We start from the raw sequence: 17,571 nt of genomic DNA on the forward strand, positions 1-17,571 counted from the left end.
GTCTCTGTTAGACTTCATCGGAGCTCACAACCAGGAGATGACAGACTCAAAGACTGAAATAAGCATGCTAACAAAAGTCACATTTGCACATTTGATTAACTGTCTAATCAAATACTAAGCAAAGTATCAAAATTTCATGTCCTTATGATAGTGGACTACATTATACTGTTGGCCTAGACGTGGAACAATTGTGCAATTAATTTCATGGAAAATAAATGAGAATGAAAGAATTAATCGATGCACAATTATACTTGATCACAAATGAGAAGCAATGTATTAATGAGTGAAAGAGAGTTCAACGCTCAAGGTGATCACACTGAATAATGCCACACTTGTGTGCTAATGAGGCACAAAGTGTCTATTAATAATAAAAATGAAACCCTAGGAGCTTAACCGTCATAGAAAACCCTAAAATAAACCCCAACCCTAGTGTCACTTAGTGCCTAGAGTGATACTAGGACACTAGGGCAACAAATGCATTTAACGATAGTTTAAATGCCTAGGTATCCCATATCATGGATCAAAGGGCATCAATGCGTAGCCCATGGGATGACTTACAAAACTCCCTCCATGAAATGGGCAGATCATGACCAAATCAATCACCCATTCACAGTAGGGCAGCATTTAAATTTCAGCCAATTTTGGCAACGAAACTCTGAAATTTCTCTCTCTCTAGCTTCCTTTCTATTCTCTTGGTCAATTCGCAACTTCCCTCAAGAGATCTCAACCAAATTCGGTCGCAAGCGGTCGCAATTGAAGAATTTCTATTGCTAAACCCTAATTTGCAATAGATATTAGGGTTTACCCACCACCCTAGGAAGAGTGCTTAGAATTGAGAGCCTAGTACTTGAAATTCGGTAGCTGAAATTTAGAGACTTCAGAGAATTTCAAGAGGTCAGCTAGCCAGCATTAAGTTTGGGGCAGAATTTGTCGTTTAGGGAGCAAAATTGAAGGCCAATCCCCTAGCAAACCAAGGGGCAAATTGGCTTGAAGGCTTTTTGGTTGAGAAAATTTCATCACAAAAATTTGGGGTGTTTGTGGAATTTGCTCAAATTCATTGACATTGAGGCCCAATTCATCATTCTGTGATACAAATTTTGCTTTAATGTTTTGATATTCAGCTCCTCCATCAATATTCAGGCCGTAAAATCATAAGTTTTTGAGCTTTCTCTTGCATTCTTTCGTGTTTCACTTGCATATACATTTGGATAGTAGCTGTTGAAAAATATGAACAATTTTTAGCAAGCAATGGCTTCTCAGAATGACTTGCTTAACGTGTTTGGAAATAATGATAAGTTGGATGGGATCAACTATCCCATGTGGGCATACATCATGAGGCATGTCTTGGTTGCAAAATAGCTTTGGGGATATGTATTTGGCATAGAATGAAGGCGGGCAAGCCTTGGTTAGACACTTTACGCGACAACAAATAGCCTGTTCCTCTTTGTGGTGAAACTTGGGCTGTCAATAGACATGCTTAGGGTCAATATGTTGCACAAGTTCTCATTGCTACTGCATGCAATGAAGAGCCCATATCTTTTGATGATGCTTCTCAGAGTAAGTAGTGGTTAATTAAAGTTGGACTTTATACATAAAAATGGCTCATGGGAGTTATGCGACTTGTCTCTTGGTAAGCATGCTATAGGCAGAAAGTGGGTTTACAAACTAAAACATAGATCTTATGGTACCATTGTGCGCTACAAGGCACGTCTTGTTAGCAAAAGATATGTCTAGCAACATGGGATTGACTATGATGAGACAATTGTACCCACTTCATGTTTGACTATCATTCGTAGTGTTATTGCTTTGGCTGCCCATTTTGATTGGCATGTGCATTAGTTGGATGTGAAAATTGCTTTTTTGAATGGTGATTTATGCGAGGAGGTTTATGCCACTCAAGCTCTTGGCTTTGTTAAAAAAGGATCAAAAGGAAAAGTGTGTTAGTTCAATAAGGCCTTGTATGGTTTGAAATAGGCACTTCGGCCATGGTACAATTTAAGGCCTTGTATGGTTTGAAATAGGCACTTCGGCCATGGTACAAGAAAATACGTGCTCATTGGATTGCTCTTGGTTTTAGTAATTCACACACTAAGAGCATGCTATATGTTCGATTATGGAGCTGGTTGAGAAACCCTAATTTTTGTTGTAAGGCTTACCAAAATTTTCTTTAATTGCTTTTCATTAGGAGTTGGAAATGGTTGAGAATTGTTGAGGGATTATCAATACATGAGAGAGGAAGCTTAGGGAAGAGAAGTTTTTTATTTTTATTGTGAGAAAGAGTTGCTACCTAGCTGCAACCCACCATAAATAGGAGCCCCACATGTAGTCCCTTGCCCTTGTGGGCCCAAAATCTGTTGTTACTTGCTTGCAGATAGCCTACTTGGACTGTTGCCTACCTCCCATGGCCTCCTTATTAGTTGGCAACAGCTTTTTGAGAGTCTTCAATGGCTAGGCTGATCACCAATGGCTGGAAAATGTAGTAGGAGCTCTCTCTCTTCGTGTCCCAGCCTTCATAATGGTTGGAGCCGCCAACATCAACCAGTCCCAATAACCCTAGCCCCTCTTTTAGGTGAATCTTAGCATTGGATGGGAAAGTTTGGCACTTTTGTAGCCTTTTGATGTAATTTTCACATTAAATAAATTAACTTTAATAATTTAATTTTCAAAAATCTATTAATTGTTCCTTTGTTCGTACCCGAGAATTAGCTAGTGTCCATTTATGTTTAATTTGCTAACCCCCATGGAATAGTTAATTGTTCCAAACATTAACTAGCCTATGACTAGTAGTAATTAATTAATTAATGCCTAGTCCCAACATCACCACTAATTATTTTAATGGCCCAATAAATAGGCTAAACCCAAACTGACATGAGGCATCCACAAATACCTGTCTAGCATAACCTTATACAACTTTTGCCAATGTCACCCGCTATTCACTTGGGGTTCTTAGGTTGTCATCATGGCTTAACTAACGTGCATTTCACATGTATACAACTCAATAATATCAAAGTTAAGCATTAAATACATGTCCCTGTGACATTTACCCTAGAGACACCTTTGTTTTTTCATCTACTTAACTCTCAAGGTGTACACAAGGATCTTGGGACTCAAGTAGTTGCGATTTGTGTTACTAATATTATTCAACTAATATTTCTATTATTGTTATATCATGGTTATTTTTCAAAACACAAGGAGAATAATTGGACTTGAGTTGGTGTGATAGAGACATCGTTTGTATGTGCTATTTCTTGTCCCGATTCAATGTTCCTTCATTTTGGGCCATCTTGCGCATGCAAATTGTCCTAGCATGTTTCTCATCTCACTTTTGCTTTGGGTCTTTGTCGGCCTTGCTAGGGCTCATGTGTGCGAAAGTCAAGGCTTGACAAGGCAAAAGGATAAGATCTTAGGAAAGTATAGTTTGGTTGAGCGAGAAGAAAGTCTCAGCTTGTGAGTTTTTTTTGCTTGCATGCATTCATGGATAGTGATTGGATTGGTTGTTTTGACACATGAGTGTCCACTAGTGGTAATTGTTTTATGCTTGGTGATTCATCCATCTCTTGGCCAAGCAAGACACAGTCTAGATTTGCTACATTCAATTGTGAAGCTGAATACAGGGCAATATTTACAATTATATGGCTTAGATGTCTTTTGATTGATCTTAGTGTGGGACAATAGCCACCCACTCCTATCTATACTCAGAGTCAAGAGTGCCATGGTAGTTGGTAGGAATTGGTATTTTATGCTTGTGCTAAACGCATTGAGGTGCATTATCATTATCCTAGAGATAGGCTCCATGTAGGGGAGGTTTACATGGACGATGGTTTACATCCCTACATAGGACAATTTGGTAGATGTATATAGTAAAGCTCTTTCCAAAGAAATTTTTGAATCCTTTTGCAAGAGCTTTAGTCTTACTACCATTTTGGGGACTAATCTACCATTCCTTGTATATGTTCACATCATTCATTCTAGGGGGGTTTGTTATACTTATCGTGTTCCTCCATTGTTCTGGTGTGAAGGCTCCCCTATCCATGAGTACTTTGTACCTTCTACTCAGAGAAGGTTTTTTTTTCCCATGTGAACATCTACTTTAGGAGTGGTACTTTAATACCTTAGGGATTGTACTTTCGTACTGTTCTCACATTAGTAGATGCGATTTTCCTTTCCTCTCTTCCCGTTCATTGTTCATTGTGAGTGTGCGTGCACGTGTGGCAAATGAGCATTAACCTAACATAGCACTCAAAGTAGGACGTGAAATGTATTACGAGGAGATTGTCCCCATTCTTATGGATGGAGAATGATGAGGTAAAGACTCAGAACCGTGCATTCTATAGTAAGCCAAGTTGCTAAAATGTAGCTATTGTAGAAGAATTGGTCTTACAATTTATCAATGGTGCAAGAAGAAAGGAAAGTAGTAAGAGAAAGAGCATGCAAACTATGTAACCACAACTTCTTACATCGACTCTAATGATGATGAGAGTGCATTGACCACATAAAAGGTATTGATAGTTACTATTAAATTAGTCTCTTGACAATGACGAACAAAAGTATGACTATGCTTAAAATATGAATATAAATAGAAATAAAATTGTGTTTGATCCTAGACACTTGGCATGCACTCGCACGTGCTAGGACATTTCATCACATATATTAAATAACAGTGTGGGGTACTTTGCCTAGATTCTAAATTTGAAATGAGTTGTACTTATTTTCAATATTTCCTTTCTTTGTGAATGTCAAACGAGTTGTATCTCATGCATTGACCATAGAAAAGGCAATGATAGTCACCATTAAATCAGTCTCTTGACAATAATGAACAAAAGTACGACTATGCCTTTTAAATATAAGTATAAATGAAAATGAAATTGTGTTTGATCCTAGACACTTGGCATGCACTTGCACGTGCTGAGACATTTCATCAATTATATTAAATAACAATGTGGGGTACTCTGCCTAGATCCGAAATGAGTTGTACTTATTTTCAGTATTTCCTTTCTTTGAGAATCTCAAAGGAGTTGTACCTTTTGGGGGGTTTGTAACTAGTTGGCCTAAAGCCATACTTAGATTTAGGACCCTTGCTCATGTGCATTGTGCCTTTGAACCATGTTGGCCTTTTGATCAATCTTTGAGCTATGCACATGCATCTTTGGACCATGCCATACTACTTGTTGGTAGAACATGCCATGTTTTGGCTAGCTACAAATAACTTTGTATTATTCCGCTTGAGAATCTTTTGTATGGGACTAGACATTGTCTATTACGAGGTAAGATGTTCACATTTTCCTTCATGTTACGTGTTATGGGTTTAGTCACCCATGACTTGACATGGCTTTGCTAGTTATTTACCACCTTCTTGTGTGTGTGCACTTTATTGTGTGTCAATGTGAGTGTGAAGGTTTGAACACTCTCTACACCACCAAACATTTAATCAGGACCAAAGTTGGGGGTGTGTACTCCAGCCTGCGTAATGAGGCCCTGGCTTTGTACTTTCACATCACACACGTGTGTGTGTGGAATTACATCTGCCATAGCTGCTCTTCCTCTCTCTTGGGCTCTAACACTAAACATTTAGTAGACGGATTTATTGCAGTATTTCATGCTCTAACTATTGGAAACATTGTCTGTTGGATATCAAGATAAATCAGAGTTAAAGGCATTTTTAAACCAGAAGTATTTGTGTGAAAAGCACAAAAGATGGGCAACTTTTGATGAGAAGGAATCAGTGACAGAAGTTCATGCTCTTACCCTGCAGACACATTACTTGTTGGATGGAGTTTTTTCTATTGGGATAGTTAATATGTTTTTTCACAACAGGAACTTGCCCCCCCTGCGGTTAGAATCACACACCTAGAGGTCCACAAGGGGGGTTGCCTCCCCTCCAAATATTAGCCATGTAAGGCATCTCCTATGGACACCAATATTGATTATTCCCTTGGCAAAAAAAAGAAGAAGATTGGTTGCCTGATGCATCACACTGTTCAGAACTCAATGCTGCTAATATTGGATATAAAAGATCTTACTCATAGGAAGGATACGTATGCAATGGATGAGGGAATTCAGCAAGTTTGGGAAAATTCACAGCATGAGACCTGGTTACAATGACCGTCTTCCAGGTATTGCTGGCATTGCAAGTACGCCTAAGTGTGATGTGACTGGGGGATAGCCACTGCTATAGTGAAGCAGAGTGTAGCCCAGCTATTCATGTCACTTAAGGCACATCCACAGCTATAGTGAAGCAGTGTAACACAGCAATACATATCATCAAGACATAGCCACGTAGGAAAAATACTTCAAAACCAAAAGCAATCTATTGCCTGATATGCCTCTCTCTTTGATGCTCTGCAGAGCTTATGAGTATCAACACCCATCAGTTCTGCTTTTTACTCTACTATTTTCATGTGGATTATGCTGGAGAGTCGCAACCATTGCACAGATTGTATTAGTGCAAAATTTTGTTTGTTGGAACCATTGCACAAATTGTATCAGCAGAAATCTTCTGTTTATTGGAAGTAATGATTGGAGGAAGTGTTTGTATTTATATTCTCCCTCTTTCTTTTTTCCCTGGTTTTTTTCATTTGTTTGGTGGGGGTGGGGGGCGCTTGTTTTGGGTGCATCTCATACAGTGTTTTTGGAGTGCTTGTGAATGCAGTTCTAAGTTTCAATCTGTGAAAAATTTGCATTTGCAACAACCTGTTTCAGGTCTTTATTGCTGGTGGAGTGGGCTCATTCCACTCCGATGTTTCTGTAGCAGGTGTAGCAAAAGCTTTTGGTGTTCGGTTGGTAAGGAGTTATTGTATGTTTTCAATAGGTAACATGTGATGCCATTTTTGTTCTTGTTTCTTCCTTACTTTTCTAAACGTAAGTCTCTGTGCTTGTAGGCTCCGGATGAAGAATTTGAAGAATATCTTAGACAGCAACTAGCAGACCAGTGCCCTGGTGATCAGAATGATGTAATGATTTAACTGTGGTCCCCGAACCTTTTCATGTACACATTGTACTGAGAAGACAGTCTGGCTGTGCTGGGTTTGTGTGCTTGTGTACCTTTGTTTTTGTTTGGATGTTCATGATATACAGCTACTCTGTTTTGTGTTTGTAGATGGCAAAGCTACCTGAAGGGATTACGGAACTGTGGCATCATAAAGATATTGCAGTACCTGTGGTATGTGGTCGTTGTGCCAGTGTCTTTTCTTTTGAAACATTTGAACTTTCCTTCTCTATGTACCAGTGAGCTATAGATGCAGGTATTTTTGAAGTAAGGATTTGCCTTTCTTTCGATGCACATGATTTTCTGTTTTGTTTTTGTTTTGACACGATCTTTTTCCAGTACAGTTACTGTTATTGTTGTCAATCCGCAGTCTCCTTAATAAGTTAAGATTTTGTGCTGGTAGCTATTTGGATTTGTGGGTAACTGATATCAGGTTTTTCCCAGTATGACAATCTGAGCTGCTTGGCAACAGCGAAGAGAGCCCTGACTTCCACCTGAAAGATTATCCAGCTGAGGCAGTTTTTTAAATCTACAGTTATTTCTCAATCTTGCCAAAACACCATTCATGCTGTATGATCTTTGCCTCTTAAAAGGGTGTAAAAACACTAGTTTCCCAAGTTCTCAGCTGTCACCAGAACGAGAAAGGAACTTAATGACCCTTTCTGGGCCTTGGCCGGATGATACGAGTTTGAGTGGGAGGAGGTGGATGACTCGATGGAGGGGTTTGTATCCTATTGCTGCTTCTCCTTCTCCTTCCATGAAGCGACTGACTGTTTGCAATCCTTGTGCAAATATCCCTTCTTACCACAGTGATAGCATCAGACCTTTGACTTCTTCCTGTCATCTCTCTCTGAAGTTGCAAATGTCCCATTGGAGCCACATAGTGAGATGGAAGCCTCCCCTGTATCATGCTCAAGTAGCACGGAGGACATATGGGTAAAGCTCACTAACGTCGATGACGTTTGGGCTTGCAAAGTATTGGCTGCTCCATTAAATTCTAGAGGGAGCTTCTTGAGGACAGTCCCCACAAAATGAGCGTGTGGAAGGGCAGATTGCATGTGTCAAAGTTGATCCTGTACTTGTGTAACATGAAGCAAGAATGAATGAATAGTATCCTTCGGCTCAAACTTAATTTGTTGGAGCTGTCCATAAAGGGTAACGGCACACATAGTTGAGGGAGCCTCGTACAACATTTGAGGTTTCGCCCATATCTATGAAGCAATCTTGCAGGAGGTGACTACTAAGAGAACCTCTTTAGAGATACGACAAAGAAGAGTAGAATATGCTCGGGTCATCAATATCCCATGTGAGCACAACTTCTTCATAGTTGTCCTTAGAAATCAATGATACGGCAAAGAAGAGTAGAATATGCACATGCATCATCAGTATCCCATGTGAGCACAACTTCTTCATAGTTGTCCTCAGAAATTAGTTGGAAGAAGAGTGGGGTGCTCAAGATGCTCAAAAGCTCTAGAAACAATGTACCATAACTACTTCTACACAAATCGTGCTTTCAGAATAGCACTTCATGTGAGAGAATCAAGGTTGTGAAGTTTGTCATTAGTAGAACACTAGGGGGGGAGCCATTTGGAGGGGATAGGAAGAGAAAATAAAGGGAAAAAGAGGAGGAGAGAGAGAATACAACCAAATCACAACACAAACTCCATTGATTGGAGTTCATTTGGAGAGGATAGGAAGAGAAAATAAAGGAAAGAAGAGGAGGAGAGAGAGAATACAGCCAAAGAACAGCATAGACTCCATTGATTGGAGTTCACACGCAGTGTCGAGATCGATGATCACAAAATAAGTGTTGCAAAAGGACAAAATCTGATAAAACACAGCTAGAAAGTGAAGATTACAGCCAACAGAACCTGAAAATAGAATTGCCCAGCGTGTACGAGTCAAAACAGGCATTAAATGCAGCAATACCACAATAAAATAATGCAGAAAATTCAAACATAGACTGCTGGAGACAAGATGCAGACAGTAGGAGCAACTAATGCAGTAAATGCAGACTATAGAGGTTGGGACAGGATGAGCAATCAGCAAGGGAAGACCTGTAATTAGCAGAAAACAGCAGCAGGAACGTAGATCCTGAAATCTGATACCATGTTAGGAGTGGATGCAGCAATGGAAGCATGAAAGAATGTTGAAATAGACTGCTGAACACAAGACAGAAGAGAGAGAAAAGAGAAAACACGAACAATGCAAAGGAGAACTTAGAGATATGCTTTGAAATCCATATATCAAACATGAGACAGTCATGTACAACAATGAGTCACTGGCTCCCTCTCTCTATAGGGCATGCATTGGATTTGCAAGTGATGAAATGACAAAGTGTGGAGGAGGAGCTTGAATAAATAGGCCAAAAGAATGCCAAAAATGGCATTAGGTCGGCTAGCATAAAATGCCAAAATAAGCACTAAAATGAACACTGAAAATACCTAAAATGTCTAGCCCACTAGAACACATGCTAGACTCACACATGAGCTGATTGATTAGATTGCTGACAAAAACTGCACGGAGGCAAAAGCTACATTGGAGTTGGTACATTCATTGAGGAGCGGTTTTTCTCACCTCATCGTTGAGGATATTGTTGAGGATAGCAACCATTCATAAGAGGGGAAGTGTTATGTCCGTGGACATCTTGATGGGCACTAGTAGCATTTGCCACAGCGGTCGTGAAGTGACTTAGTGCGAACACACTAAGGGCACTTCAGGGTTAGGGTAGCGGAGTCCTTTTTATAGGACTGAAGGCCCTATTGTGCACATTCATTGTGTGATCACCACTCTTGGACTCTTGGCCCCCGTTGGCCAATGCACCTATACACTGAGATGGTGTAGGTTGGTGGTGGCCTAGAGTGCTACTAGCTCTTAGGCTCGGGGGTGAGCCGGTTTGGATCTACGGCTTGGAGGTGAGTTTGATGTCCAATCCCTTTTATGGTGAGTTTGGCTTGCGTTGTCTTGTGTGTAGGTTGGATCTTGGAGGGACGCTTCAGTGGCCAGGGGTTACACACATTTAGATTTCAGTTTCTTGCGGGTGATAGAGAGAGCTCTAGTTGGTGATACTATGACAACCCATTGTATAGATTCTTCTTCAATCTTTAGCATTCTTACTCTACCATCTTCTGCATTTTGCTCTCTCTCTCTCTCTCTCTCTCTCTCTCTCTCTCTCCGTGTTTACTTCTTTCAATTGAGTCATACGCTTTCTGCATTCACTGCACTCTAACATGGTATTAGAGTAGCATTGAAGGGCTGATTGATTGTTGCAGATTTGAAGACCAGGTTTCAGTGCAACACCAAGGCTGCGTTGTCGACGTTAGAGGGCAAGCAAGAGGACTGTGCATCAACTAAGGTTGAACTGAGCAGAGCCGTGTGGGAAAGGAAGGAGGTTTGCTGTTTTTTGCAGGTTTCGCTATCAAAGGAGTAGAAAAGGCTGCATCTTCAGCCTTTAATAGTAGGTGTTGTTTTTTAATCACCTTTAGTGGTTAAGGCGTGCGAAGGAGGAGGGGAGGAAGCCCTAGCAAGCTACCTTTTCAGAGTCAGAGGGGGCTATCATGTTTTGTGCAAGTTATTTAGGTGTCATGTTGTTTGAAATTGATGTGGAGTTCTAGGCAATTATGGACCGAAAGGTCCCTATCTTACCGGCCCTTCCATAGGTGCAAAAGCTAGATGGAGAGGACCACCACCTTTGGTGGGTGATGATAGTTTCTTGACAAGGATAAGGATCGGAAGAAATATTGTCATGACAAGGATAAGGACACCAAGGAGGAGGAAAAAAAGACTACAAAAGACTAGGAGCGATGGTTGTTCTTTCATCAATAACATTCTACGTTTGGATACATTTGGAGGTTATTGAGCCTTTTTCATAGGATTTGTCTGATGCAACATTGATGGCCCCATAGACTTGTGAGTGGATTGTGGACAATGGTGCTTCCTGCCGGATGACTCCTCCAAATAGTGTTTCCCATATTTGTTCGATGCATGGGCATATTTTGACTAGCGATAGTTTTTTGGTTCTTATAGAGAGAGTAAGGGTGATATGCAGTTGATTTCAGATGGGTACAATGGTACTCATACTTTGGAGGTTCTTTATATTCTAGGCTTGGGCTATTGTCTCCTTTTTGTGAGCAAGATTTGTGGACTTGGCCTCATGGTTGAGCTTGGCAAGGACTCCTTTTAGGTTCTTGATGGAAAGACGAGATAGATGCTTTGCCAGGGACATCAGGAGAATAGTGAGATTTGACAAAGGTAGAGAGCCTATCTCTAATGAATCATATCGGTTTTGTACAAATCGAGGAATTTAGTAGGAGTATACTAACATGAACACTCCTCAAGAGAATGGTATTTTGGATCGGAAGAATAGGAGTGTGATTGAGATGGCTTAAACTATGATGGAGCATTGACAGATATCTTAGTGTCTTTGGGCTGAAGCAGTGGCCACCCTAGTTTATATTGTAAATCGGTCACCTACATCTACAATTAGAAGTATGACTTCTTTTGAGGCATATTTTGGGCTAAAGTTGAATGTTTCCTATTTGAGGATATTTAAATGTGATGCCTTTGTTCACAAAACATAGGGATAAGTTTGATTTGGCTTTTAAGAAACATATGTTTGTTGGCTACAACTCGCAGTCACATAGGGGTACAGGATATATGGTCCCATCTCACATGATGTCTAGATAAGCTGAGATGTTTGGTTGTTTCAGCTTTAGAGGGGAGTGAGAAGCACCCTATTCTTGGAGATGTAGATGATAGTTAGGCACGTGAGTTGGTTCCAATGGAGCCTTGCCTCTTGAGACTCCATCTACAGATGAGGAGATTGCTTCTCCATTGGTATCCCCACGGATGTTCCAGAGACTTTAGCAAAGAGAGAGCAGCGAGGGGAGTATCGACCCCTCCTCATTGGGCTCATGATATACTCCATGATATCGAGGTGTGGTAGCTCCTGGATGGCTTGTGGCGGTCTCGAAAGTACTAGGTACATTACCAAGTCTGTTTGCATTAACTATGGTTTGATAGTGCGTGCCATGCAAGATGGGAAGCCAACATTGGTAAAGGAAGCATTAGAGTCTGATCATTGGCGGAAGGCTATGGACTAGGAATTAAAATCTATTGAATAGAATGGCACTTGCTATCTTGTGCCTTAGCTAGTTCATCATAAGGTGATTGAAGTCAAGTGGGTCTCTAAGACCGAGTATCTCAGTGATGGCACACTCAACAAGCATAAGGCATGGTTGGTTACCAAGGGTTTTGCGCAAAGGCTAGGTGTTGATTTCCATGATACTTTTGCATCCACAACATGTATGGCTCCCATTTGGATTGTCTTACCTCTTGCTAGCCATAGGAGATGGCTGGTTTACGGTTGGATGTCAAGTCTACGTTCTTGAATAGCGACTTAGAGGAGGAGGAGAATAGCACAGGTCAGCTTCCAAGATTCTGTCTGAAGTTGGTGCTTTGGAATATTTTATCATTGTGGCAGTTATTTTTTTGCTGTTTGGATTCGCCTTACCTGCTTATGCGTTCCTACCAGGGTTGTATGTCTCTTTTCTCTTGTCAATTATGCCCAAAACAAGTTTTTTTGATTAGAAGTCTGGAAAACAAAAATGGTTAGAGCACGGGAAAATGACGATCTAGAGTGTCGAACTATTTCAACTCCCATGGATTCGAATTGGTAGGCCATGGCTCATATAGATCCACCGTTGGTGGATTTCTCCCACAATGAACAATTGGTTGAGTCATTGATATGGCTTTTGAATAGTTGAATTGATTTGTGCTTTCCAGTTGGTTTGCTTGCCAGATTTATAAGTGAACCTAATAAGGTTATTGGTAGGTTGCATTGAGGATATTGTGGTTCTTGAGGGGGACTCTTGACCTTGACCTATTTTATCTAGCAGGTGTGGATGGTTCAGCTTTGGTGCTATGAGGTTGGATAGTGGACTCAAATTGGGCTGGAGATGTTGGTCATGGGAGGTCAATGTCAGGTTATTGCTTCATTTTTGGTATAGGTGCTATCTTGTGGAGTAGCAAGGAGCAATCCATAGTTGCCCTGTTATCTACTTCAATGCAACAATGAGAGTTGCATAGCTTGGGTATAGAATCGTGTTTTCCATGCTAGGAAGGAGCACATAAAGATACAATATCACTACATTCGTGAGAATGTGTTGGATAGGACTATAGATGTGGAGTATTGTAAGATAGAGGATAATGTGGTAGATGTTTACCAAAGTACTCCCTGAGGCTATTCTTGGTCAACATTCTAGATCCCTAAGCCTTATGCTGGGTCTAGGATCTAAGGGGGAGTGTTAGGGATTTGGTCATTCCCAAGACAAGCAGAAACTTTGGCAAGATAGTTCAGGGAAAACTTACCCTATATGGAGCAGGTCGGATAGTTTTGATGGAGTCATCAGCAATTATTGTGCAATTTGGGTAGATTTGGTAGGGCGGATAGGTGCCATGTGGCAGTCAGGCATTGATTGCAGCATTTTATGATTATAGTTAGTTTGTTCTAGTCGGCTAGTTTTCAGCCTGTTGACTTGATGTATTTTATTATTTTATTTCAGGCTTTTTATAGCTAGCCTGGCCGAAAGAACCATCTCCCCCCCTTTCAGTATGACCCTGACCCCCTCTTCATACACCTCCCCCACATAGACAAGATCTTGGTCATGCGGTAGGACCTTTACCACTTGTACATACATCATACACGAGTTTCATCTAGGCAGCCCCTTCTCCCAAAGATGTTGCACTACAGAGACCGCTTCATGAAGACTACAACAGATGGCTTCCTTGAGAGACCTGGATACCTAGATGTATACATGCCACATGAGAGATGAGTAGCCGTTGGTCAGATCAAGGTACCTTCTCACTAGATTAAGATTGAGATAGGGAGGGCAGCCGAGTTGAGTGGATTTGCAGGCTATGCTAGGAGGAGGTGGAGAGTGAGGAGCATTGCATATGTAGATGCAGAGCCTATAGCGTATTCTGAGCCAGATATCCCTTGCTATTTGGAAGAGACACCTCCCTCAGACTAGTCATGGAGTCCTCACACCAGCACCACCTGGGCTAGTTCCTAGTCGAGATAGCCTTTGACCAGCTGGTGGTTTTGAAAAAGCTTTTGATCATGTTAGTTGGTTATTTCTTCAACATTTGATGCTTGCCATTTGTTTTGGGCCTGGAATGGTATCTCTTAATGATACTATTAGCATTGGTGCAATGGTGCATTTTGCCCTTTATGGGGGAGTGACTTATGAGATTGCTCTTTCTCGCCCTCTTGCGAGGAATGTCCTCAGAGTCCCTAGATATTCACATTTGTGCCATTCGATACTCCCTTTGTTGGATAAATTGGCTATTGATAGTGAGATCATTGGATTAGCTGTTCCCAGTGGAGAAAAATTTTTGGGGTAGTCTCTCATTAATGATTCCTTTATGCCCAAAGGGTGAAAGATTCAACTTGGAGAGGGCAATGTCAACTTGGAACCCTTTTGGTCTCACCTTTGGCTTGCATATCAATGTGCAGAAATTTATTTTGATCAATTACATAAAGAAAGATTTGAATAATTTGGGGTGGCAGGGGGGGTGTGGTTCGTCGAGGTGAGATAACTCAACACCTGGGTTATTCCATAGGGGTGAATGTGGATCCTCATCCATTGTTTGATTGGATGGCTTCCCGCATACATGATAAGTTTATGTATTGGAAGTCTCAAGGATGGCCTTTGCATGTGTGATTGAAAGTAGCCTAGACAATCATGATAAACATGATTTCATACTTCTTACCATTGGTACCATGGACACAAAAATTGCCGCGCAAACTGTGTGGCCTATTTTACTTCATAAAGCAAGGGAACTAATGACTATGTCAAAATGGTTGGGTGGTGCTGCCTTCTTGGATGTTAATATCCACATGACAGGTTTGAGGTTTGCTCTTTTACAAGCTTTGTGTGTTCAACATCTTTCTTGGACCGATATTGCCAGCTTGTTTATTGAGGATGTTGGCATTTCCCATGGGTGCACTACTTTTGAGGCCTCTTGGTGGGATATCTTGAATTCCATTCAACCATTTAAAGCTTCCAAGCCTTTTCTTCTCACCCACTTGATTGCATCAAGGCAGGAGTTTCTTTGCCTTACTATATTGCTGATTTTAGAAAGGAAGCAAAATCTTTACAAGCAGAGGTTTTGCCACAGCTGGGCTGCTTGACTGGCCTGACAAGCAACTGCAAAGGGCTAAATTTAACAGGAAGGCGAGGGTTTAGGGTTTTTTCTTTCTGTTGCATTCGCGAGTACTTACAAATACAGAGATGTTACAAGCTGCTCTAGTCGTTCTTGGAGGATCAGCTTCCAAGGCACTCTCCCTTGCCTACTTCTTTACCCTTATCACCATGGTCGGATTGGGCTTTGGTGAAACCACAGGGTTTTCTAAAGCAGCTAGCCAATCAAATCTATCACAAAATGGTAGAGGGTAAGAGATGGATTACTGAGGAAGCTAACAAAGTTTTGTCGGTTTGTGATAGTACAACTAAGTGGCGTGATCATCTACTTCACTTGTGGAAGTTAAAGCTTCCCTATGTGGACCTTGTTGTCAGGTCAAAGAATAAATGTTTGCACGTGGGGTCTTGAGCGGGATGGCTTGCATGGCCAGGTTGCAGTCTCATCATCCTTGCCTCTTTCATCTCATGCGATGGGCTGGTCTTTGGCACATCTGGCAAACTAGAAATGCTTTTATATTTGATTCAGCCTTAGGTATCTGCGGCCATGCGGATCAAGTGAGAGGCTTGCTTTTATGGCAGATTTCTTCTATGATTTCAGCTGGCCTTATAATTGGAGAGGTGGCTGCCCCATGCATGGATACCATTCTCTGCACCTGTTGTACTCTCTTGATGATCCCCTTCATTTGTTCATGTGGTTTTGGTGCTTGATAGTTTTTAGAAGTTTGTACTCATGTAGTAGGATGTTCTGATAGCCTGATGGCTTCACGTGAGTTACTACCGTTCTCTTGTTTGGCCTGAAGGCTTGATGTAAATATTACCATACATTAATATACACTTATTCACGAAAAGAAAAAAGAGAGGGAGAACTACCAAGCTAAATTTAAATGCCACATGTAAATGTGATAGGACCTAATTAGATAACTAAAGAACACCTATTGAGAGAAGTGGGTGGAGGGTGAATTCTATGGGCATGTATATACAAAACAATTGTCCTGTTTAGTGAATCCACTTGTCAGCCAGGCCCAAGTGCTCATGCGAGCATGGAGCTGGACAAACATGCTCTCCTGACTAGAGATTGTAGCTCACCTCAGAAGATGTACTTCTGAGAGGTGAATTGTGAGGGTCCTAGCCTCTTTCAGTCCTTGGCATCATTTCTAGATAGTGGACCTGTTTGGGTGGCTGGCTAGTGCCGATGAGCTGGGATACTTTAGGTTTTATCAAGATTTTCAGTCCTTTGTGCCTATGTATGGAGAGACACCTAATTTCATCGCTCATTCAGTGCATGTTGGTGGTCACATTGCTTCTGGGACAGGGAGGACTTGCCATTGCTTGTGACTATATAGTCACATGGAATGAAACATGGGACGGAAAGAAGCTACCATCCTTGCAATCCTCAAAAGTCCATAAATGATCATCACTTGTGGCTATGCGAGACTTGTGTTGATTGTGAGTGCATGTCGTGATGGTAACCTCATGCCTAGAGATCATATGCATGTGTTCTTTTACGTTCACGGTGATTATATTGGGCATCATTGATCATTATCATAACTGATTCAAAGCTATGGGTCACACTTGATGTGGATCAATATGTAAACTCTAGTTATGATCGATGGACCACACTTTGATCCTACGTGCATCCAGCCATTACAAAGCATCAAAATAACATAGAATAGGAGAGAATCTCACAGTTTCATGTTGGGAATAAAGGCCCTCGTGCCTTTAAATGTGCTCGGGTGTGAACACACCCTTAGCACTTGTACTTACACATATATATCTACCTAAAAACCTAAAGGCATACTCTCGTCATTGTACCTACAAACGTGCTCAGTGACTCATTGTCTTGATCTCCGTGCCTCTCCTGTCACTACAAACTGGTATTAGAGCATAGGTTTCGCGAGCTTCCTGAGACCATGGCACAAGCTGCTCGAGCCACAAGGCTCGTTCAACATAGGTTGTACTGAAGACTAACAGTCGGACGACAGGGCAGCAGTCAAGTGACCAACACATGTGTGGCAGTGGTGTGATAGGTTGGACGAGTAGGCAATGGCCTGATATGGGCGATAATCATTCGAGCAGGAAGCAAGCCTGCAGCATGGCAGCGTGGCGGACTGACGAATAGCGTGCAACGGGCAGCGGGTAGTGCACAGCTTGCAACGAGGACCAGCGGACGGCGAGTGTGAGATAAGGCGCGCTTGGGATGGCCCCTAGCGGGCCGTTAGTCACGCAACCCACCTGGCGGGTCAACGGGCCCGTCATAATTTTCTTACAAAATCAATTTCTTCTTGAAACTCCCTTTGCCCATTGATGGGTGTTCGTGTGTGTAGGCACAGTCAGGATTTTGGGTAGATTTAGGTCCAAAAATTTGGGGCTTTTCCCAAATTT

The 17,571-nt window shown here is 41.5% G+C and overlaps 1 protein-coding gene across 5 annotated transcripts in view; it reads left to right on the forward strand.

Annotated features, from left to right (window-relative positions):
- Positions 1–17,571, forward strand: part of LOC148011248 (phosphoadenosine phosphosulfate (PAPS) reductase family protein) — a 50,564-nt gene that overhangs the window by 23,357 nt on the left and 9,636 nt on the right. For all 5 annotated transcript variants that reach the window (XM_087670328.1, XM_087670331.1, XM_087670327.1 and 2 more), the window contains exons 10-12: positions 6,700–6,780; positions 6,879–6,950; positions 7,097–7,159. In XM_087670328.1, coding sequence (XP_087526454.1) covers positions 6,700–6,780; positions 6,879–6,950; positions 7,097–7,159 — 216 coding nt within the window. The remainder of the gene's footprint in view (positions 1–6,699; positions 6,781–6,878; positions 6,951–7,096; positions 7,160–17,571) is intronic.

Source organism: Lygodium microphyllum, chromosome 28 (genome assembly GCF_053477565.2).
Source record: "Lygodium microphyllum isolate KBCC chromosome 28, Lygodium_microphyllum_v1.1.10, whole genome shotgun sequence".
Lineage (NCBI taxonomy): Eukaryota > Viridiplantae > Streptophyta > Polypodiopsida > Schizaeales > Lygodiaceae > Lygodium > Lygodium microphyllum.